The 22,246-nt window shown below is 41.8% G+C and overlaps 2 protein-coding genes across 2 annotated transcripts in view; both read right to left on the reverse strand.

Moving 5' to 3' along the window:
* Positions 1-195: 195 nt before the first annotated feature.
* On the reverse strand, positions 196-13,875 carry LOC131957298 (sister chromatid cohesion protein DCC1). Its single transcript, XM_059322028.1, has 12 exons — positions 13,686-13,875; positions 11,864-12,028; positions 11,491-11,656; positions 11,196-11,330; positions 10,512-10,602; positions 10,125-10,263; positions 6,526-6,587; positions 4,723-4,796; positions 4,393-4,470; positions 2,446-2,531; positions 2,106-2,168; positions 196-629 (listed from the first exon to the last, which is right to left on the reverse strand). Exons 1-12 carry the CDS (start codon positions 13,730-13,732, stop codon positions 524-526), a joined length of 1,212 nt encoding a protein of 403 aa, XP_059178011.1. The 5' UTR covers positions 13,733-13,875; the 3' UTR covers positions 196-523.
* A 1,530-nt stretch (positions 13,876-15,405) lies between these two features.
* LOC131957461 (HEAT repeat-containing protein 1) overlaps positions 15,406-22,246 on the reverse strand; it is a 48,912-nt gene continuing 42,071 nt past the window's right edge. Inside the window, exons 41-45 of the mRNA XM_059322296.1 lie at positions 21,935-22,029; positions 20,050-20,207; positions 18,873-19,031; positions 17,227-17,335; positions 15,406-15,810 (exon numbers count right to left, since the gene is read on the reverse strand). Of these exons, the coding sequence (XP_059178279.1) occupies positions 15,722-15,810; positions 17,227-17,335; positions 18,873-19,031; positions 20,050-20,207; positions 21,935-22,029 (610 nt within the window). The 3' untranslated portion in view covers positions 15,406-15,721. The remainder of the gene's footprint in view (positions 15,811-17,226; positions 17,336-18,872; positions 19,032-20,049; positions 20,208-21,934; positions 22,030-22,246) is intronic.

A 22,246-nucleotide genomic window follows, 5' to 3' on the forward strand; every position in this document is an offset into this window, starting at 1 on the left:
ATAATAAACTCCTATGTATAGGGCCCCACTCAAACTTCACCCACCCCAATATACAACAGGGCCCCACAAAAAACTTCATCCACCCCAATATACAACAGGGCCCCACTCAAACTTCACCCACCCCAGCATACAACTCTTTCAAATCTATTTCCCTTGAGAAGTTGTTGAAAATTTTAAAGTTTTAATAATTTAAAAGATTTCAGTTTTTTATTCTTCAAACTTCCAATGATATAATGATGTAAACAGCTGAAAACATCCCTCATGATTCTAGCACAGTCAGCCAAAGAAACTTCTAGTTCTAGCTGCAGTCTAATGTGTACACAGGCAATGAGTAAAACAAATTCATTACTTTCACCTTTACGAGCTTAGCTAGCTTCTAGTTTTTCTGGAGCTTAGCTAGCTTCTAGTTTTTCTGGAGCTTAGCTAGCTGCTAGTTTTTCTAGAGCTTAGCTAGCTGCTAGTTTTTCTGGAGCTTAGCTGCTAGTTTTTCTGGAGCTTAGCTGCTAGTTTTTCTGGAGCTTAGCTAGCTTGTTTTCCTTGAGCTAAACATTTTGATGCCATTGTGCAGAGAAGCTCTGGCAAATTTGGTCAGCAAGGCACCGACGTCAGTTTTATCATCCGTCAGGTCTCTGAAAGTGTGGGAAAGTCAATGTTTTATCATCCGTCAGGTCTCTGAAAGTGTGGGAAAGTCAATGTTTTATCATCCGTCAGGTCTCTGAAAGTGTGGGAAAGTCAATGTTTTATCATCCGTCAGGTCTCTGAAAGTGTGGGAAAGTCAATGTTTTATCATCCGTCAGGTCTCTGAAAGTGTGGGAAAGTCAATGTTTTATCATCCGTCAGGTCTCTGAAAGTGTGGGAAAGTCAATGTTTTATCATCCGTCAGGTCTCTGAAAGTGTGGGAAAGTCAATGTTTTATCATCCGTCAGGTCTCTGAAAGTGTGGGAAAGTCAATGTTTTATCATTCGTCAGGTCTCTGAAAGTGTGGGAAAGTCAATGTTTTATCATCCGTCAGGTCTCTGAAAGTGTGGGAAAGTCAATGTTTTATCATCCGTCAGGTCTCTGAAAGTGTGGGAAAGTCAATGTTTTATCATCCGTCAGGTCTCTGAAAGTGTGGGAAAGTCAATGTTTTATCATCCGTCAGGTCTCTGAAAGTGTGGGAAAGTCAATGTTTTATCATCCGTCAGGTCTCTGAAAGTGTGGGAAAGTCAATGTTTTATCATCCGTCAGGTCTCTGAAAGTGTGGGAAAGTCAATGTTTTATCATCCGTCAGGTCTTTGAAAGTGTGGGAAAGTCAATGTTTTATCATCCGTCAGGTCTCTGAAAGTGTAGGAAAGTCAATGTTTTATCATCCGTCAGGTCTCTGAAAGTGTGGGAAAGTCAATTGTTTTATCATCCGTCAGGTCTCTGAAAGTGTGGGAAAGTCAATGTTTTATCATCCGTCAGGTCTCTGAAAGTGTGGGAAAGTCAATGTTTTATCATCCGTCAGGTCTCTGAAAGTGTGGGAAAGTCAATGTTTTATCATCCGTCAGGTCTCTGAAAGTGTGGGAAAGTCAATGTTTTATCATCCGTCAGGTCTCTGAAAGTGTGGGAAAGTCAATGTTTTATCATCCGTCAGGTCTCTGAAAGTGTGGGAAAGTCAATGTTTTATCATCCGTCAGGTCTCTGAAAGTGTGGGAAAGTCAATGTTTTATCATCCGTCAGGTCTCTGAAAGTGTGGGAAAGTCAATGTTTTATCATCCGTCAGGTCTCTGAAAGTGTGGGAAAGTCAATGTTTTATCATCCGTCAGGTCTCTGAAAGTGTGGGAAAGTCAATGTTTTATCATCCGTCAGGTCTCTGAAAGTGTGGGAAAGTGATTCGAGATATTTTCTCATCAATATCTGACTACAAAGAAAAATCAGCTTTTTATAGCACATTAAAAAATATCAGTTTTCTGATCAGAAATCATGAATTGATGTTGTAGTAACTAGGAGATATGTATACATTTGACATGAAGTTCTGTGAACACATTCAACATATATGTGTGTGTGTTTGTATATAATTATATGTGTGTTGCAACTGATCTGAAAATGTAGAACACTATGTAAGATGACATATAAAAACTCACTGGACGTATGGCGTAATCTCAGCAAGTGACCATTTCTTTTTTTCTTCAAACAGTAATTCAAATCTGTGACATAACAAAATATGTCACACATCACAACATATTTCACATGTATTAACATACATCACACCTTGCCACATGTATTAACATACATCAAATGTAAGAACAAATCAGACAAAAATCTGAAATCTTCTTACATCCAACCACACAAACTGCCAACTAGACCCTCACAAACTGCCCACTAGACCCTCACAGCCAACCACACAAACTGCCCACTAGACCCTCACAGCCAACCTCACAAACTGCCCACTAGACCCTGGGCGCTAAACCTTACTGGACTGACCTCTCACTGACCTCTTCAGGCAAGTTATCCACACTAAAGTACCAGATGACCTCTGGCCGCACCTCTCTGTCCACCAAGGCCATCCCCTACAACATTGTAAGAACAACAGGGTCAGGAATTGTGGGACCCTAGGAGTTTTTTATGGGACCCAAGGAGTTTTTTATGGGACCCTAGGAGTTTTTTATTGGACCCTAGGAGTTTTTTATGGGACCCTAGGAGTTTTTTATGGGACCCTAGGAGTTTTTTATGGGACCCTAGGAGTTTTTTGTGGGACCCTAGGAGTTTTTTGTGGGACCCTAGGAGTTTTTTGTGGGACCCTAGGAGTTTTTTATGGGACCCTAGGAGTTTTTTATGGGACCCTAGGAGTTTTTTATGGGACCCTAGGAGTTTTTTATGGGACCCTAGGAGTTTTTTGTGGGACCCTAGGAGTTTTTTGTGGGACCCTAGGAGTTTTTTGTGGGACCCTAGGAGTTTTTTATGGGACCCTATGAGTTTTTTATGGGACACTATGAGTTTTTTATGGGACACTATGAGTTTTTTATGGGACCCTAGAACCCTAGGAGTTTTTTATGGGACCCTAGGAGTTTTTTATGGGACCCTAGGAGTTTTTTATGGGACCCTAGGAGTTTTTTATGGGACCCTAGGAGTTTTTTATGGGACCCAAGGAGTTTTTTGTGGGACCCTAGGAGTTTTTTGTGGGACCCTAGGAGTTTTTTATGGGACACTATGAGTTTTTTATGGGACACTATGAGTTTTTTATGGGACCCTAGAACCCTAGGAGTTTTTTATGGGACCCTAGGAGTTTTTTATGGGACCCTAGGAGTTTTTTATGGGACCCTAGGAGTTTTTTATGGGACCCTAGGAGTTTTTTTATGGGACCCTAGGAGTTTTTTATGGGACCCTAGGAGTTTTTTGTGGGACCCTAGGAGTTTTTTGTGGGACCCTAGGAGTTTTTTTATGGGACACTATGAGTTTTTTATGGGACCCTAGAACCCTAGGAGTTTTTTATGGGACCCTAAGAGTTTTTTTTATGGGACCCTAGGATTTTTTTATGGGACCCTAGGAGTTTTTTGTGGGACCCTAGGAGTTTTTTATGGGACCCTAGGAGTTTTTTATGGGACACTATGAGTTTTTTATGGGACCCTAGAACCCTAGGAGTTTTTTATGGGACCCTAGGAGTTTTTTATGGGACCCTAGGAGTTTTTTATGGGACCCTAGGAGTTTTTTATGGGACCCTAGGAGTTTCTTGTGGGACCCTAGGAGTTTTTTATGGGACCCTAGGAGTTTTTTATGGGACACTATGAGTTTTTTATGGGACCCTAGAACCCTAGGAGTTTTTTATGGGACCCTAGGAGTTTTTTGTGGGACCCTATGAGTTTTTTGTGGGACCCTAGGAGTTTTTTATGGGACCCTAGGAGTTTTTTATGGGACCCTAGGAGTTTTTATGGGACCCTAGGAGTTTTTTAATTAAAGAATTACGCAAATCATGTAAACTTTGTTCATTCATGTTTTCTTCCTTCTAATTTATAGTAACTCATATTTTACTGGTTATGTTGATATAAACTGTGTAATTAGATTAGCTTGCTAATTAGTTAAAAGAATTATACTATAATACCCTTTACTGAGTATACTTAATACTGATATCCCTGTGACCCCCCCCCCCCCCCCCACCTCTCAATGTAAAACTAGCAAGAACATTTGCTACTGGCAGTTAAGTAGCTTCATCTGATCTTAACTGTAACAGGCTCATTATCAAGTTACAAAACAAACTCCGTAAAATTAGAAAATCAGCAGTACACTACAAGAAGTAAACTACAGATGGCCACTCTAGCACACAAGGTTGAGGTTAATAAGGTTGAGGTAAAAGTTGAGGTAAAGGTTGAGGTAAAAGTTGAGGTAAAAGTTGAGGTAAAGGTTGAGGTAAAGGTTGAGTTAAAGTTGAGGTACCTCTATCTGTGTCAGCGATGTTTTAAATCCTTCTGGAACACTCTCTTGCCACGCCTTCAGGAAATCTGACAGATTAAACTGGAGAGAAACAAGAAATCTGACAGATTAAACTGGAGAGAAACAAGAAATCTGACAAATTAAACTGGAGAGAAACAAGAAATCTGACAGATTAAACTGGAGAGAAACAATAGATGGAGGTTAAAAAATTACAAATCAAGACAGTACACTAGTAACACAGGAGTTACCTCCCCCAAAACAGTAAAACAGGAGTTACCTCCACCAAAACAGTAAACAGGAGTTACCTCCCCAAAACAGTAAAACAGGGGTTACCTTCCCAGAGTTCCTGAGACACAGCTCAGCAAAATGTTTGCAAACTTTGTCCTCACATAGGTGATAAATATTTCCTGTAATGAACAAATGTCAGATTAATGCCATAAAACATGATATAGGTGGGAAACAGCTGGGGACTAAAGATAGAAGAACATTTTTTTCATAAAAAATGTTTTAATAACAAGCTTTTATGTAATAATGCACTAAAAAGTAGAAAATAAATTATAGACTACTATTTAAATTACTATAAAGAAAAGCGTGGATCACTTTAGTATCTATTGGATACCTTCACTAATGTTTAGGAAGAGACCCACGCTTTTCTTTATAGTTATTTAAATAGTAGTCTATAATTTATTTTCTACTTTTTAGTGCATTAGTACATAAAAGCTTGTTATTAAAACGTTTTTTATGAAAAAAACTTTCAGTACTTTACATGTTTTATTTACAATAGAGTTACATGACTAAAAACCACTGAACGTGATGGCGCGCCTACTGAACTTGATGGCGCAGCTATTGAACGTGATGACGCGTGTGGTGTGGTTGGATAGACATGCCTACTAATTTGGTTCAAATTTTAATTAATTCATAAAAAATTAATTAGGCATCCAATTAAGTCAAATTTAATTTCAGATTGCATTGTCTTCATGTCTTGACCCACGTGTCAAATGTGAATCGTATCGGTCAAGTAGAAGTGACCGAATTTTCACTCCAGCGTTTCGATCTAGACTGACGACAGACTGTCGAGGAAGTGAGTTAAATAAAAGCTTGTAATAAATCTTGAACCACTCAACTCCTGAGGGCACAAAATCTACCTTTTGTTATTGTAGCTGCCCCACTGACAAGTTACAACATGAAAAACTTCCAATCTGCATTTTTAGTCATTCAAATTCACACATGGGTTAATTTTAGAGATTTGTTTTTAAAGGCATCAAAATTTTAACAATTTTGCTGTAGTATAAAAAAGTATAGCGGTGTTTTACACTATATGGGTGTAGGGAACACAGCATCCCCCCCCCACCCCGGAGTAATTACCCCTCTAACAGTTGGACATTACACCCCCCCCCCCAACATAGCTTAAGGTATAGGTAGGGTTAGAGTTAGGGCTAAGGTTAGTGTTATGGTCAAGGTTAGGCTTACACCAATGTCAAGAGTTGGTTTTGTGTTAAGTTTCAGGCTGAGGTGAATGCATAGGTTTTGGTCTTTTTCTTAAGGTAATTGACAGGGGGGGGGGGGGGGGGGGGGTAAATTGCTCAGGGGGAAATACGGGAGGAGGGGGGATGTCCTGTAGCCATGGATGTATTACAGGACAGCATGGTGGCCTAGTGGTAGAGAGCTGGACTACTTACCAGAGAGTTTTGAGTTTAAATACGGGTATAAGTCAGTAGAATGACCCTGAGTCCACCCAGCTCTGATGGGTACCTAACTCACATTAGGGAAACAAAGACGGCTGGGCATAGTGTTGACCACACTATCCCTTCATACGCCAAGGTCTCTGAAGCAGATGAACTCTACTTCATCTGCCCCATGTGTCTGAGGCACAAACAGGAAAAGATAACGATGATATGGGTGATGATATGGGTGATGATATGGGTGATGATATGGGTGTATTATACCCATGACAAATACCAAGGTTGGTAATTGATGAAAAACACTGAGGGTAAGCCAGTGTTATCAAGCTAATGAATGTCATCATTAACCTCAATTCAAAAGAAATTATTTTTCTAGCAGATAATATAACATAATATTTCCCCCCTCTAGTTTCACGGGGAAAATTTTCCTGTCTAAATAAAAGTTGTGACCCACGTGTTCTCTCAGTGTCCATTCCGTCCTTAGAATAGCTGACCACAAGATGTTCTATCACCTCCCTGTAGATAGTTCATCAGACAATCTATCACATCATACAAAAAGGTATTTTTTATGTATATGGGATGTGTTCACCTCTCCAAAATGGAAACTTCAGCTTAGGTATAGGAAGGTACACATTAACCACCCACACATCAGCTGACCCACCCACACACCAGCTGACCCACCCACACATCAGCTGCCCCACCCACACACCAGCTGACCCACCCACCCACCAGCTGACCCACCCACCCACCAGCTGACCCACACATCAGTTGACCCACCCACACACCAGTTGACCCACCCACCCACCAGCTGACCCACACATCAGTTGACCCACCCACCCACCAGCTGACCCACACATCAGTTGACCCACCCACACACCAGTTGACCCACCCACCCACCAGCTGACCCACACATCAGTTGACCCACCCACACATCAGCTGCCCCACCCACACACCAGCTAACCCACCCACACACCAGCTGACCCACCCACACATCAGCTGCCCCACCCACACATCAGCTGACCCACCCACACATCAGCTGCCCCACCCACCCACCAGCTGACCCACACATCAGCTGACCCACCCACACACCAGCTGACCCACCCACCCACCAGCTGACCCACCCACACACCAGCTGACCCACCCACCCACCAGCTAACCCACCCACACATCAGCTGACCCACCCACACACCAGCTGACCCACACACACACCAGCTGACCCACCCACCCACCAACTAACCCACCCACCAACTGACCCACCCACACACCAGCTGACCCACCCACACATCAGCTGACCCACCCACACACCAGCTGACCCACACACACACCAGCTGACCCACCCACCCACCAACTAACCCACCCACCAACTGACCCACCCACACACCAGCTGACCCACCCACACATCAGCTGCCCCACCCACACATCAGCTGACCCACCCACACATCAGCTGCCCCACCCACCCACCAGCTGACCCACACATCAGCTGACCCACCCACACACCAGCTGACCCACCCACCCACCAGCTGACCCACCCACACACCAGCTGACCCACCCACCCACCAGCTAACCCACCCACACATCAGCTGACCCACCCACACACCAGCTGACCCACACACACACCAGCTGACCCACCCACCCACCAACTAACCCACCCACCAACTGACCCACCCACACACCAGCTGACCCACCCACACACCAGCTGCCCCACCCACCAACTGACCCACCCACACACCAGCTGACCCACCCACACATCAGCTGACCCACCCACACACCAGCTGACCCACCCACACACCAACTGACCCACCCACACACCAGCTGACCCACCCACACATCAGCTGACCCACCCACACACCAGTTGACCCACCCACACATCAGCTGACCCACCCACACATCAGTTGACCCACCCACCCACCAGCTGACCCACACACCCACACACCAGCTGACCCACCCACCAGCTGACCCACCCACACACCAGCTGACCCACCCACACACCAGCTGACCCACCCACACACCAGCTGACCCACCCACACATCAACTACCCACACACCAGCTGACCCACCCACACATCAACCACCCACACACCAGCTGACCCACCCACACATCAACCACCCACACACCAGCTGACCCACCCACACATCAACCACCCACACACCAGCTGACCCACCCACACATCAACCACCCACACACCAGCTGACCCACCCACACATCAACCACCCACACACCAGCTGACCCACCCACACATCAACTACCCACACACCAGCTGACCCACCCACACATCAACTACCCACACACCAGCTGACCCACCCACACATCAACCACCCACACACCAGCTGACCCACCCACACATCAACCACCCACACACCAGCTGACCCACACACACACCAGCTGACCCACCCACACATCAGCTGCCCCACCCACACACCAGCTGACCCACCCACACACCAGCTGACCCACCCACACACCAGCTGACCCACCCATACACCAGCTGACCCACCCACACGCCAGCTGCCCCACCCACACATCAACCACCCACACACCAGCTGACCCACCCACACATCAGCTGCCCCACCCACACATCAACCACCCACACACCAGCTGACCCACCCACACATCAGCTGCCCCATCCACACATCAACCACCCACACACCAGCTGACCCACCCACCCACCAGCTGACCCACCCACACATCAGCTGACCCACCCACCCACCAGCTGACCCACCCACACACCAGCTGACCCACCCACACACCAGCTGACCCACCCACACATCAGCTGACCCACCCACACATCAGCTGACCCACCCACCCACCAGCTGACCCACACATCAGCTGACCCACCCACACACCAGCTGACCCACCCACCCACCAGCTGACCCACCCACCCACCAGCTGACCCACCCACACATCAGCTGACCCACCCACACACCAGCTGACCCACCCACACACCAGCTGACCCACCCACACATCAACCACCCACACACCAGCTGACCCACCCACACATCAGCTGCCCCACCCACACATCAACCACCCACACACCAGCTGACCCACCCACCCACCAGCTGACCCACCCACACACCAGCTGACCCACCCACACATCAGCTGACCCACCCACACATCAGCTGACCCACACACACACCAGCTGACCCACCCACACACCAGCTGACCCACCCACACACCAGCTGACCCACCCACACACCAGCTGACCCACCCACACACCAGCTGACCCACCCACCCACCAGCTGACCCACCCACACACCAGCTGACCCACCCACACATCAGCTGCCCCACCCACACATCAGCTGCCCCACCCACACATCAACCACCCACACACCAGCTGACCCACCCACACATCAGCTGCCCCACCCACACATCAACCACCCACACACCAGCTGACCCACCCACACATCAGCTGCCCCACCCACACATCAACCACCCACACACCAGCTGACCCACCCACCCACCAGCTGACCCACCCACACACCAGCTGACCCACCCACACATCAGCTGACCCACCCACCCACACATCAGCTGACCCACCCACACACCAGTTGACCCACCCACACATCAGCTGCCCCACCCACACACCAGCTGACCCACCCACCCACCGACCCACCCACACACCAGCTGACCCACCCACCCACCAGCTGACCCACCCACACACCAGCTGACCCACCCACACACCAGCTGACCCACCCACACATCAGCTGCCCCACCCACACATCAGCTGCCCCACCCACACACCAGCTGACCCACACACACACCAGCTGACCCACCCACACACCAGCTGACCCACACACACACCAGCTGACCCACCCACACACCAGCTGACCCACCCACCCACCAGCTGACCCACACACACACCAGCTGACCCACCCACACACCAGCTGACCCACCCACACACCAGCTGACCCACCCACACATCAGTTGACCCACCCACACATCAGCTGCCCCACCCACACACCAGCTGACCCACACACACACCAGCTGACCCACCCACACACCAGCTGACCCACCCACACACCAGCTGACCCACACATCCCACACAAGAACCTGCCCAACCTGGGAAACAGATCAGCCAGAACGTGACAACATTCGTCCATGTTGATGCCCTCGTCCAGCCAGTCTCTCTCCCCACACAGCTGGATCACGTGGTACAGCACCGTGGCCATGTACTCAAACTCAACCAGTCTCCAGAATCCTGAGACCAAAAAAATTGTTTCTATAGTCAACAAGTCTTCAGAATCCTGGGGGGAAAAATTTGTTTCTATAGTCAACAATTCTCCAGAATCATGAAACAAAATTGTTTTAATAGTCAACGTCTACAGAATCCTGGGACAAAAAAATTGTTTCAATAGTCAACAAGTGTTCAGAATCCTGAGACAACAAAAGTGTTTCAATAGTTTGAAACTTCTGCAAGAATGGTACAATAGAGTTATATCCCCTTACCTTGAATAAGACAAGCATTCATGGCCACTAATCCAAGTTTAATTTCAGTATCGCTGGCTTGGATGCTGGCCTGGAGTTCTTCAAAAGTGTACTGGGAAAATAGAGGGCAGGCAATCAGAAAACATAAGGATAAAAGAAAAGTAATGACAGCGTGCAAATAATCAGCCACAGTGTCTGGACGAGGCAATGATCCTGCTGGTGTCTGATATAAGTGAACCCTTAGAAACCCAGGACCAAAGCTGTCATCACCCGTCTAAAGCCTACAGTAGAGTCAAACTTTAAGCCACCTCATTATCTTGAGTTACCATGGAAACCCAGTGTATCACATGAGCTGAGTTACCATGGAAACCCAGTGCATCACATGACCTGAGTTACCATGGAATATGGAAACCCAGTGCATCACATGACCTGAGCTACCATGGAAACCCAGTGTATCACATGAGCTGAGTTACCATGGAAACCCAGTGCATCACATGACCTGAGTTACCATGGAAACCCAGTGCATCACATGACCTGAGCTACCATGGAAACCCAGTGTATCACATGAGCTGAGTTACCATGGAAACCCAGTGCATCGTGTGACCTGAGTTACCATGGAAACCCAGTGCATCACATGACCTGAGTTACCATGGAAACCCAGTGTATCACATGAGCTGAGTGAGAGACCAATGAAAATGAACCAACTTTTTGTCCAGTGTCCAGTTCATCCCCTTCACACTCTCTCCCTCTGTACGGGTTCTGTTCAAGCAATCTGCGCAGTTTTTTAAGTCTTGGTTTGATGGGACGAAGTTCGTAGTAATTATGTATGACTGAGGTTACCTGTTTTATCACAGACAAAAATTTCAGTTTTATTCAACACTTGGAAAAGATCATTCATAGTTCAGCAAACATATTCAGTCCAATTATGCGGGGAAATGAGTGTAAAATTGTTTACAATTAGATAAAGATTTGATGGAACTAGTTGACTGAAGAGCCTTACCTGTCTGTTAATGATTTGGTTTTCTGCAAGCTCAGGCAAATCTGGCCCCATTGAAAGATCTGGCAACAAGAGCAGTGAGTTTGATGTTTCTGCTTCCCTTAGGTCAAAGGTCAATGTATCTGTAACAAGCACTGCACTATCTGCAGGATCCCCGCGAATTTCAACCCTAAAATATTTGACCATAAAAATATTTTCACCTTCAACCTTAACATATTTGACCATAATTTTTTTTACCAGAACTTTGATGTTTAATCTAAAATATATGGGGCGTTTAAACCTAAAATAAATTAGGCCTAATTTGTTTTTTAAAAAACTTTAATGTGTCAAAATCAGAAATCCCTGACAAAAAGACAATGAAAATCAAAGGATTCACCGTTTTCCTGCTTGCAATGCAGCGATGACTGGCTCTTCCATCTCCAACAGTTTGACACAATCATTTTCAAGGTGATCCGAGAAATATAAACATTGTACAGCCGGTTTTAGGTCGGAAGCTTCCAACTTGGCAAACTCCAGAATACAACTTACATCTGTCAGGGTCCTGACTCAAACAAGAGTTTCAGCTTCAATTAAAGAATTCATTCTTATCACATCTTAATTTAAAACTCTGGCCTAATGAGAAACTTAAAGGACTACATTTGCTGATAACAGACTGCTAGCCCAAAGGAAAAGGTCGCTGGGCATATTTATGATAGAAGTGACAGATGTTTTTGCGCCCTTCTCGCAAATTACTGCCTGGCAATTTGTAGTTTCAATACCACCCGCTCCTCCTCTTGAATCAAACATTATTCTTTTGACCCCTACCCAGTTAGTAAATTTTTATAAAGAAATGCAGTATGCAGTGGGGAAGGGCTATAAACTCAATGAAACTGAGCGAAAAATTCAACGAGGTATTGACCTTGAATGACGCTGCTTCATGTGGGGATACTTTTTTTCCCTCTGAAGAACAAGGCAGTATGATATTAAGGTCGCGCACTTTCTTGTCATGATGTAGAATTTATGACTAAAAATGAGACGGCTCCCAGTTTAAAATGATTTTATTGTATACGACCTATGTTGAAAGTTTTTAAGTGCAGGCTCCCAGTTTAAAATGATTTTATTGTATACGACCTATGTTGAAAGTTTTTAAGTGCAGGCTCCCAGTTTAAAATGATTTTATTGTATACGACCTATGTTGAAAGTTTTTAAGTGCAGGCTCCCAGTTTAAAATGATTTTATTGTATACGACCTATGTTGAAAGTTTTTAAGTGCAGGCTCCCAGTTTAAAATGATTGTATTGTATACGACCTATGTTGAAAGTTTTTAAGTGCAGGCTCCCAGTTTAAAATGATTTTATTGTATACGACCTATGTTGAAAGTTTTTAAGTGCAGGCTCCCAGTTTAAAATGATTTTATTGTATACGACCTATGTTGAAAGTTTTTAAGTGCAGGCTCCCAGTTTAAAATGATTGTATTGTATACGACCTATGTTGAAAGTTTTTAAGTGCAGGCTCCCAGTTTAAAATGATTTTATTGTATACGACCTATGTTGAAAGTTTTTAAGTGCAGGCTCCCAGTTTAAAATGATTTTATTGTATACGACCTATGTTGAAAGTTTTTAAGTGCAGGCTCCCAGTTTAAAATGATTGTATTGTATACGACCTATGTTGAAAGTTTTTAAGTGCACTGACTATGACTCCTCAAACGGAGGTTATTTTTTTCTGGCACAGAAAAGAAAAAGTGAGGGGAGGGAGAATGGGAAGCACTTTTGGTAATAGATCTATATCATTTTAGGTGCGTAAAATCGGCAGAGGCTTGTAATGTGAAAGAAAGTTGCATCCATTGTTAGTATATTGATTGGGATATTATATTTGTGTCAAATACAATAGCTAACTGAATAATAATCCAAAAACAATGGCTAAATATTTAAATAATGAAAATATATTAATATAGGCCCTATCTAGATCTAGTATCAATATTAATTATAATATTATAGTAGACCAGAAATTAACTTTAAACACAGCAGTGTTTGCGAGCAAGATTTGCATCTGCCATCTGTAAACTAGAGTGGTTTCCCGTGAATCTCTAACTATAATTTTACAAAAAAAACAACCTGAAACAAGATGACTGCTAAAGTAATGAGCTTAGTTGCATCTGATGAAAACATTATTTTTGGTAAAAGGCCGCAAAAGGGTAAAAAGTAGAAGTAAGAAAAGCACCTTTTTTTAGAACATTCGTCTACTAAACCAAGATCAGGTAAGCTCATCTTATTTTTTTAAAATTAGATCTAGAATCTAGATCTATCTATCATAACGTTCTGTAATATTGTAATTTTCTACATAACTTTCCAAATCTAGATTCTACTACTGTTTACTAAACAATATGAGTGAAAAGGACTACGAAATGATTATTGACATTATGTACTCGCGCCATTATTTAAGCGGAAATGACCTTTCATATAAAATTTTATTCGCTTTCTAAAAAAAAGATAATCGACGTGGACTAGGCCTAGATTGTGATAGATTCTAAACTAATATTATTAATTGTAACTTTAAGATTTTTCCCCTTAGACTAGACTTAATGAGTGGTTCATAAATAACGGTACACTCAAAAAGGGTATTTGGGGTGGAGGGGACGGCAGTGGTACTGATGACTAGGCCATCTATACAAAGGTGCGTGGGTGTGTGGTGGTCGGGGGGGGGGGTATGACAGCCGCCAGTCAATGAACGGAAAAAAGTCTCAGGAAAAAGGCACAGAAAAAAGTCAAAATGGAAAAATTTAAATAAAAAAATTTAAATAAATCACAGAAATAAAATCACAAAATAGTCACAAATATTTAGATTTACTTGTTTAGAATTGTAAAATTTATAAATATAGTGGTGAATATTTGTAACATATATAGTATATACAAACTGTACAAGCATCATGGTTTTTAATAATAATCTAATTTTGATCTTCACACTAAGTAAAAGTACTAGATCTGTAAGATAATTTACACAGCAACCTCAATTTTTGTTACAATGTTTGGTAGAAAAATTAATTATAAGAGTATAGGAAGTGTAGGCATAGCGTTTTTTTTACTTTGACGTAGGCCTTTCCTCAGATGGTCTTGTTCATCCACATTGTGTATTGTTGACATTTTGCTTCAACAACCGTCTTTGTACGGTGTCGGTTTTTTGGCTTGATGCTATGCTTTGTGATGTACTGAGGGCAATAAATGTGGGCAATAAATAAAAGTGGTTAAACTACTGCTGCGATGAGTTGACAACTAATCGTGTTAGCTATGTCTACTTCCCATTTCGCGCAGATTCAAAGTTTGTATTTTAAAAAGATGATGGAAACGGGGTGAGTAGGTTGGAATACTCTAATGAATTTTATTCTGTAATTAAATTAAAACCTACATATACTTCAGACTAAATATTTTTACATGTTAACATACAAATACAACCTACATTAAATTTGATAAAAATTAATCAAATGTTGAATTGCACTTTGCCTTAATTTTATTAGCGGTTATTTTGCTTACATTTTTGTTTTGTAAATTGTAAGGGAAATGTGTCACTGTCAATTATATTGACTCAGATTGGCTAGGATATTAAATTGTGATATTCATCAGTGCCTGTGAAAGAAGACTTATTCCCATAAAAAAAAAGCCGAACTAGTACATTTAAAAAGGTCATACACGACAATGTATGATGCATCTATCTACAGATGGGACCATTCACATGTTTTAGAATATTTCTTTTTACTGATCTTTGTGTACCAATTATAAATATAAAAGTTTGAAATTTTAAATGCTTTTATACCTTTGTCTTCCAGTTGTCTATTTTAAAAAAACCTAGCTCAAACTGCAAGCACAAAACTGGCTATGATTGTCTACATCTACAATCTGATTTGTTTTTAATGAAAACAAAGAACACTTAAAAAATATTTGCTTTTAATAATTTTATTCAAATTTAAAAATATATCATTCAAACATGTTTACTATGCATCCATTGATAGAAAAACAAACTCAAATTGATTTGACTCAATAGATGATAGATCTGTACCAAATTTGACTCAATAGATGACAGAGCTGTATCAAATTGATTTGACTCAATAGATGACAGCTCTGTACCAAATTTGACTCAATAGATGACAGAGCTGTACCAAATTTGACTCAATAGATGACAGAGCTGTACCAAATTTGACTCAATAGATGACAGAGCTGTACCAAATTTGACTCAATAGATGAGAGAGCTGTACCAAATTGAAGCTAGAAATATTCTTGTAGATTTTCTCCAACTGAGATCTCCATGGCAGCAAGAACTTTCTGTGTCTGTTTCTCCACCTCATCAGACTCATCTGGCAAACAGCAAGACAGTAAGGTTAGAACATTAGCTAGAACATGTCACAGGTTAGAACATGTCACAGGTTAGAACATGTCAGAACATGTCACAAGTTAAAACATTAGCTACCACATGTGGCAAGTGAGAACATTATGTTAACTAAATAATTTAAAACGTTGTGCTGTGTTATTTAAACAGATGTGCTTACAAATACCAATTGTGTGGTTTTCATAGGACTTTCCTAAAGTTTTTACAATACTCCATGATGTTAGTGTTTCAGTCACTAAACAAAATATGCAAAAAAAACACTCAAAAATGTTTGTCTCTCATTTTCCTCAGATAAATGTTGGCAAAAAAATTTGTAAGTCATGTTGTCTTTAAAAGTAGAAAGTTTATTTTAAAAAATTTCCTGGAAGTTTAGACTGAAAAATGGGGCTGCAGAAAGCAAAAAAAAATATTTTCAAATTCTCTGCAAACTTAGTATCATTGTTTTTATATAATAGTAATTTCTGATTTCTGTTCAGCTTTAACCCATTTGCTACTAAAGCCTGCGGCACATCTAAACCCTTCCCCAGGCCCTAAGATAAGGGAGATAACCGGCAACAATTTTCTTAGAAAATATTTAAAAAATAAGCCTATCATTTGTTTAATTATTAAAAGTTGCAAAATATGTTTATTAAGTAAAGAAATAATATCGATTCTGATTGCTAATTATAATAGCTAAAATATCCAATGTAATATATATAGAATCTGTTTAACTACATTATTGTTTAAAACAAATTTAAAATTATGATAATAGTGAAGTAACTGTTTACGTGAAAACAAGTGCAAAAATTTGTAAGAAACTCATCTTAGTAATTGAGGGGGGAAACATGTTGTACATTTTTTAACTATATTAAGTAAACGTAATTGTGTAGAAGTGCTTTTTGCATGAAAATATAGTGACAGAAACACTTAGGTATAAAGGCATTAATGTCCGTTGTCTTGTCACAAATGAGTTAACTATTTTTTTAGGTGGCTATGATGGCAAAATTGACAAAACTAAACATTTTTCATCCATGTTACCAAAAACTTTGATGAGACGCACCTTGATTACTATTGCTGATGGTACATCACACTTGGTCGATGCCATTCATGTCAAAATGATGTGTACAAAACAGGTGTGGCACACAACTGATGTGTACAAGTACATGACCTGTGCATGTACATGAATGGTGCAACACTTTTGACTCACCTTCCATGAGCTCTGCCATGAATGGTATGGTCTCTGGTACACAACTGATGTGTACAAGTACATGACCTGTACATGAATGGTGCAACAATTTGGACTCACCTTCCATGAGCTCTGCCATGAATGGTATGGTCTCTGGTACACAACTGATGTGTACAAGTACATGACCTGTACATGAATGGTGCAACAATTTGGACTCACCTTCCATGAGCTCTGCCATGAATGGTATGGTCTCTGGCACCAGCTGAGTGTAGTCCTCACCCAGTTGTTTATGGAAGGCATCAAGTGCAGATAGGGCCCAAATTTTCACCTGCGACAATAGAGGATACAAGAGATAAACTATCTAGTGCGACAATAGAGGATACAAGAGATACAACCATCTAGTGCGACAATAGAGGATACAAGAGACAAACTATCTAGTGCGACAATAGAGGATACAAGAGACAAACTATCTAGTGCGACAATAGAGGATACAAGAGACAAACTATCTAGTGCGACAATAGAGGATACAAGAGACAAACTATCTAGTGCGACAATAGAGGATACAAGAGACAAACTATCTAGTGCGACAATAGAGGATACAAGAGATAAACTATCTAGTGCGACAATAGAGGATACAAGAGACAAACTATCTAGTGCGACAATAGAGGATACAAGAGATAAACTATCTAGTGCGACAATAGAGGATACAAGAGATAAACTATCTAGTGCGACAATAGAGGATACAAGAGATACAACTATCTAGTGCGACAATAGAGGATACAAGAGACAAACTATCTAGTGTGACAATAGAGGATACAAGAGACAAACTATCTAGTGCGACAATAGAGGATACAAGAGATAAACTATCTAGTGCGACAATAGAGGATACAAGAGACAAACTATCTAGTGCGACAATAGAGGATACAAGAGACAAACTATCTAGTGCGACAATAGAGGATACAAGAGATAAACTATCTAGTGCGACAATAGAGGATACAAGAGATACAACTATCTAGTGCGACAATAGAGGATACAAGAGACAAACTATCTAGTGCGACAATAGAGGATACAAGAGACAAACTATCTAGTGCGACAATAGAGGATACAAGAGACAAACTATCTAGTGGGACAATAGAGGATACAAGAGATAAACTATCTAGTGCGACCATAGAGGATACAAGAGATACAACTAGACAATAGAGGATACAAGAGATAAACTATCAAGGTAACTGGGATGATGAAAACTAAGATATTCCAGAAATAGGTCTAACACAGGGGCTCCAAACTTTTCAGCCCGAGGGCCGCATTAACTATCAAATATAAGTTCGGAGGCCAGAGTTTCTTCAGGCACCTCTGCTTCAACATCTCTTCGAGGTGGCGAAACCCCCCCCCCCCCCCCCCACCCCCGAAGAACGTCTCTTAAAAGTACTTTGATGCAAAAGTTTTAATATTAGGAAAGTCTTCCTTGGGCAAATACTTATAAAAACCACCCGCCCTTATTTGAACTTGTTTTTAATTAGGTTATTCGCTGGGCAACTGGCCACATTTACGTAATTGCACCCACTGCTACATTTTCGATTTGTTTTGAATTTTTCCTCAGCAACCTCCATGAACATTTTTTCTGTGGACAAAACAATCTCCGTAGTTTGGAGACCCCTGGTCTAAGAGAAAGGAGAATATATAGGAAGTAACCAAAACCAAACAATATCAAGACCCATTAAAACTAGATGGCAGGTAAAATGATGATCAGTTGGTCACTCAAATGTGTAGGCAACAAATATGATAAATAAACTTTAGGAATAAATTGATTAGTACATATGATAAATAAACTTTAGGAGTAAATCCAGCCAATGTGTGTGACTTACCTGTGGGTTTTCATGGCGTGTTTTCAGCAGAATTTGATAGTTCAAATCCTTCCAGAGTGAATCATCTTGAGCTGCAGCTGCCAGACTTGCTAGACAAGGGATGACGTGGTCTGTGATGCGGGTGGAACACACGGATGTTTTACCCAGGGTGTTCTCAAGCTGGTGAACATGGGGACATTTTCTTAGTGAAAACGTGGGGACATTTTCTTAGTGAAAACATGGGGACATTTTCTTAGTGAAAACATTGGGACATTTTCTTAGTGAAAACATGGGGACATTTTCTTAGTGAAAACATGGGGACATGTTCTTAGTGAAAACATTGGGACATTTTCTTAGTGAAATATTGGGACATTTTCTTAGTGAAAACATGGGGACATTTTCTTAGTGAAAACATGGGGACATTTTCTTAGTGAAAACATGGGGACATGTTCTTAGTGAAAACATTGGGACATTTTCTTAGTGAAAACATTGGGACATTTTCTTAGTGAAAACATTGGGACATTTTCTTAGTGCAGGTAGGTGGTAAATTTGTTCTCAGCAGGTTTGACATTTTTCTTCTGCTAAAACTAAAATCTCCAAGAGACCAAGCCAGTTGACTGGGGCATTAAACTAAAACCTCCAAGAGACCAAGCAAGTTGACTGGGGCATTAAACTAAAACCTCCAAGAGACCAAGACTGAGCAAGTTGACTGGGGCATTAAACTAAAACCTCCAAGAGACCAAGCAAGTTGACTGGGGCATTAAACTAAAACCTCCAAGAGACCAAGCCAGTTGACTGGGGCATTAAACTAAAACCTCCAAGAGACCAAGCCAGTTGACTGGGGCATTAAACTAAAACCTCCAAAAGACCAAGCAAGTTGACTGGGGCATTAAACTAAAACCTCCAAAAGACCAAGCAAGTTGACTGGGGCATTAAACTAAAACCTCCAAAAGACCAAGCCAGTTGACTGGGGCATTAAACTAAAACCTCCAAGAGACCAAGCCAGTTGACTGGGGCATTAAACTAAAACCTCCAAGAGACCAAGCAAGTTGACTGGGGCATTAAACTAAAACCTCCAAGAGATCAAGCAAGTTGACTGGGGCATTAAACTAAAACCTCCAAGAGACCAAGACTGAGCAAGTTGACTGGGGCATTAAACTAAAACCTCCAAGAGACCAAGCCTGAGCAAGTTGATTACCTGGTCCACCAAAGGCTGCATGACCACATCAAATCTTTCTTTAGTCAGGAAACCTTCAGTGTCATGAGCAAAAGTCTTCTGCAGACAGTCCAGCACATAGAGCAGCAGACGGCAGGACTTGCCTCTGGCAACCTTGTCTTTGCCAAAGTAGTTATATTCTGAGGAGGACAGTAAGGTCAAGGTGAGGCAAACAGCAAGGTTCAGGTCAAAGTTCATGTCAACACAACAGCAAGGTTCAGGTCAAAGTTCATGTCAACATAACAGCAAGGTTCAGGTCAAAGTTCATGTCAACACAACAGCAAGGTTCAGGTCAAAGTTCATGTCAACACAACAGCATGGTTCAGGTCAAAGTTCATGTCAACACAACAGCATGGTTCAGGTCAAAGTTCATGTCAACATAACAGCAAGGTTCAGGTCAAAGTTCATGTCAACACAACAGCAAGGTTCAGGTCAAAGTTCATGTCAACACAACAGCAAGGTTCAGGTCAAAGTTCATGTCAACACAACAGCATGGTTCAGGTCAAAGTTCATGTCAACACAACAGCATGGTTCAGACAAAGTGAATACAAACATTTATGTCAACAATAGCAAGTTTGAAACTGGACACAAGTAAATGTCTATTATTCAACATTTGATAAAATGCATTTTAAAAAATAAATTTATAAAATGCGTATAAAATGTAAATTATACATTAAATCGGCGGCTCTGGTGGTAAATGTATTAGAAATGTAGCTGTATTAAACATTTCAATCAATTGTAATTAAATCATAAAAGGCCTTCATCATTATTTTGTGTCGAAGTCTAAGATGATGTAGATCTAGTCATTTTTTTTCAAGTAAAAACTCAAAGTAACCACGTTGCAATTAGATATTTAAACTTCAGCGCATGTATAATGTGCTCCCTTGGTCGGGCATGTAGGGCTAATGGTCAGCGTGACCACAGATGGGGTAGAGGCGGTTTGTTATGGAAACACATGCAGCGTTAAGTTGAGTAAAACTAATTTAATGACATCACGTTGATTAGCCAAATTTACGTGACCTTATTTAGTCATTAATAGCTAGACAGCCATAAATGACAGTAAAAAGTTCGGTCTACAGCATCTTCAATAAAAAACCTGGCTGTACGGTTTGTAAACATTAACGTGACCACAGCTCAGCAGACCATGTGGGGGTGGGGTAGGGTTTTAGTGATAGTGATAGAGAGAAAGAGAGGGGACTGTAAGGAGGCGCTTGCAGCTTGTTTTCTAATGGCTCGCAGAGGAGAATTATATATATAGAAGATTATATAGCGGTCTGAAATGCTCAATAAAATGTTTCCATGGATCAATTTAGTAATAATAACAATTGAATATTCTAATGTCATCCAAAACAAAGCTTCCCTGAAAATTTCAGCGCGCTAGCTAACTGGGAAGTGCCCGAAATTTCGATCGCAAGATTTGATTGGAGAACCAAACAAACAGACGCGAAAGCAAGTTAAAGAAAACGTGGGAAAAAAAGTAAGTTTACACGCCGTAGAATTAAGGACATCTTGGAAAAGTTGGAACTCCTAATTATTTAGACCTAGTAATAGATGTTACAGATAATATCAAATCCCTATATTATATAATCAGTTAACTATTAATCCCAGCTGTTAACAATGTCTAACCACTGCCCCAGCTGTTAACAATGTCTAACCACTGCCCCAGCTGTTAACAATATCTAACCACTGCCCCAGCTGTTAACAATGTCTAACCACTGCCCCAGCTGTTACCACTGCCCCAGCTGTTAACAATGTCTAACCACTGCCCCAGCTGTTAACAATGTCTGACCACTGCCCCAGCTGTTAACAATGTCTAACCACTGCCCCAGCTGTTAACAATGTCTAACCACTGCTGTTATCAACTTACTCTTCATCTTGTGGTTCCCATCCAACAACTGTGCACTGTGTTTGAGAATGTGGCCAGCAAACAATGTAAACAAATTCTTTAACTTCCCTGCAAGGCTGAAACAAAAGGAATGTATTACACACGTGTCAAGGATTGTATTACACATGTGTCAAAGATTGTATTACAGATGTGTCAAGGATTGTATTACACATGTGTCAAGGATTGTATTACACATGTGTCAAGGATTGTATTACACATGTGTCAAGGATTGTATTACAGATGTGTCAAGGATTGTATTGCAGATGTGTCAAGGATTGTATTACATGTGTCAAG

Source organism: Physella acuta, unplaced genomic scaffold (genome assembly GCF_028476545.2).
Source record: "Physella acuta isolate Inbredline_101_S28 unplaced genomic scaffold, ASM2847654v3 ptg000081l, whole genome shotgun sequence".
Classification (NCBI taxonomy): domain Eukaryota; kingdom Metazoa; phylum Mollusca; class Gastropoda; family Physidae; genus Physella; species Physella acuta.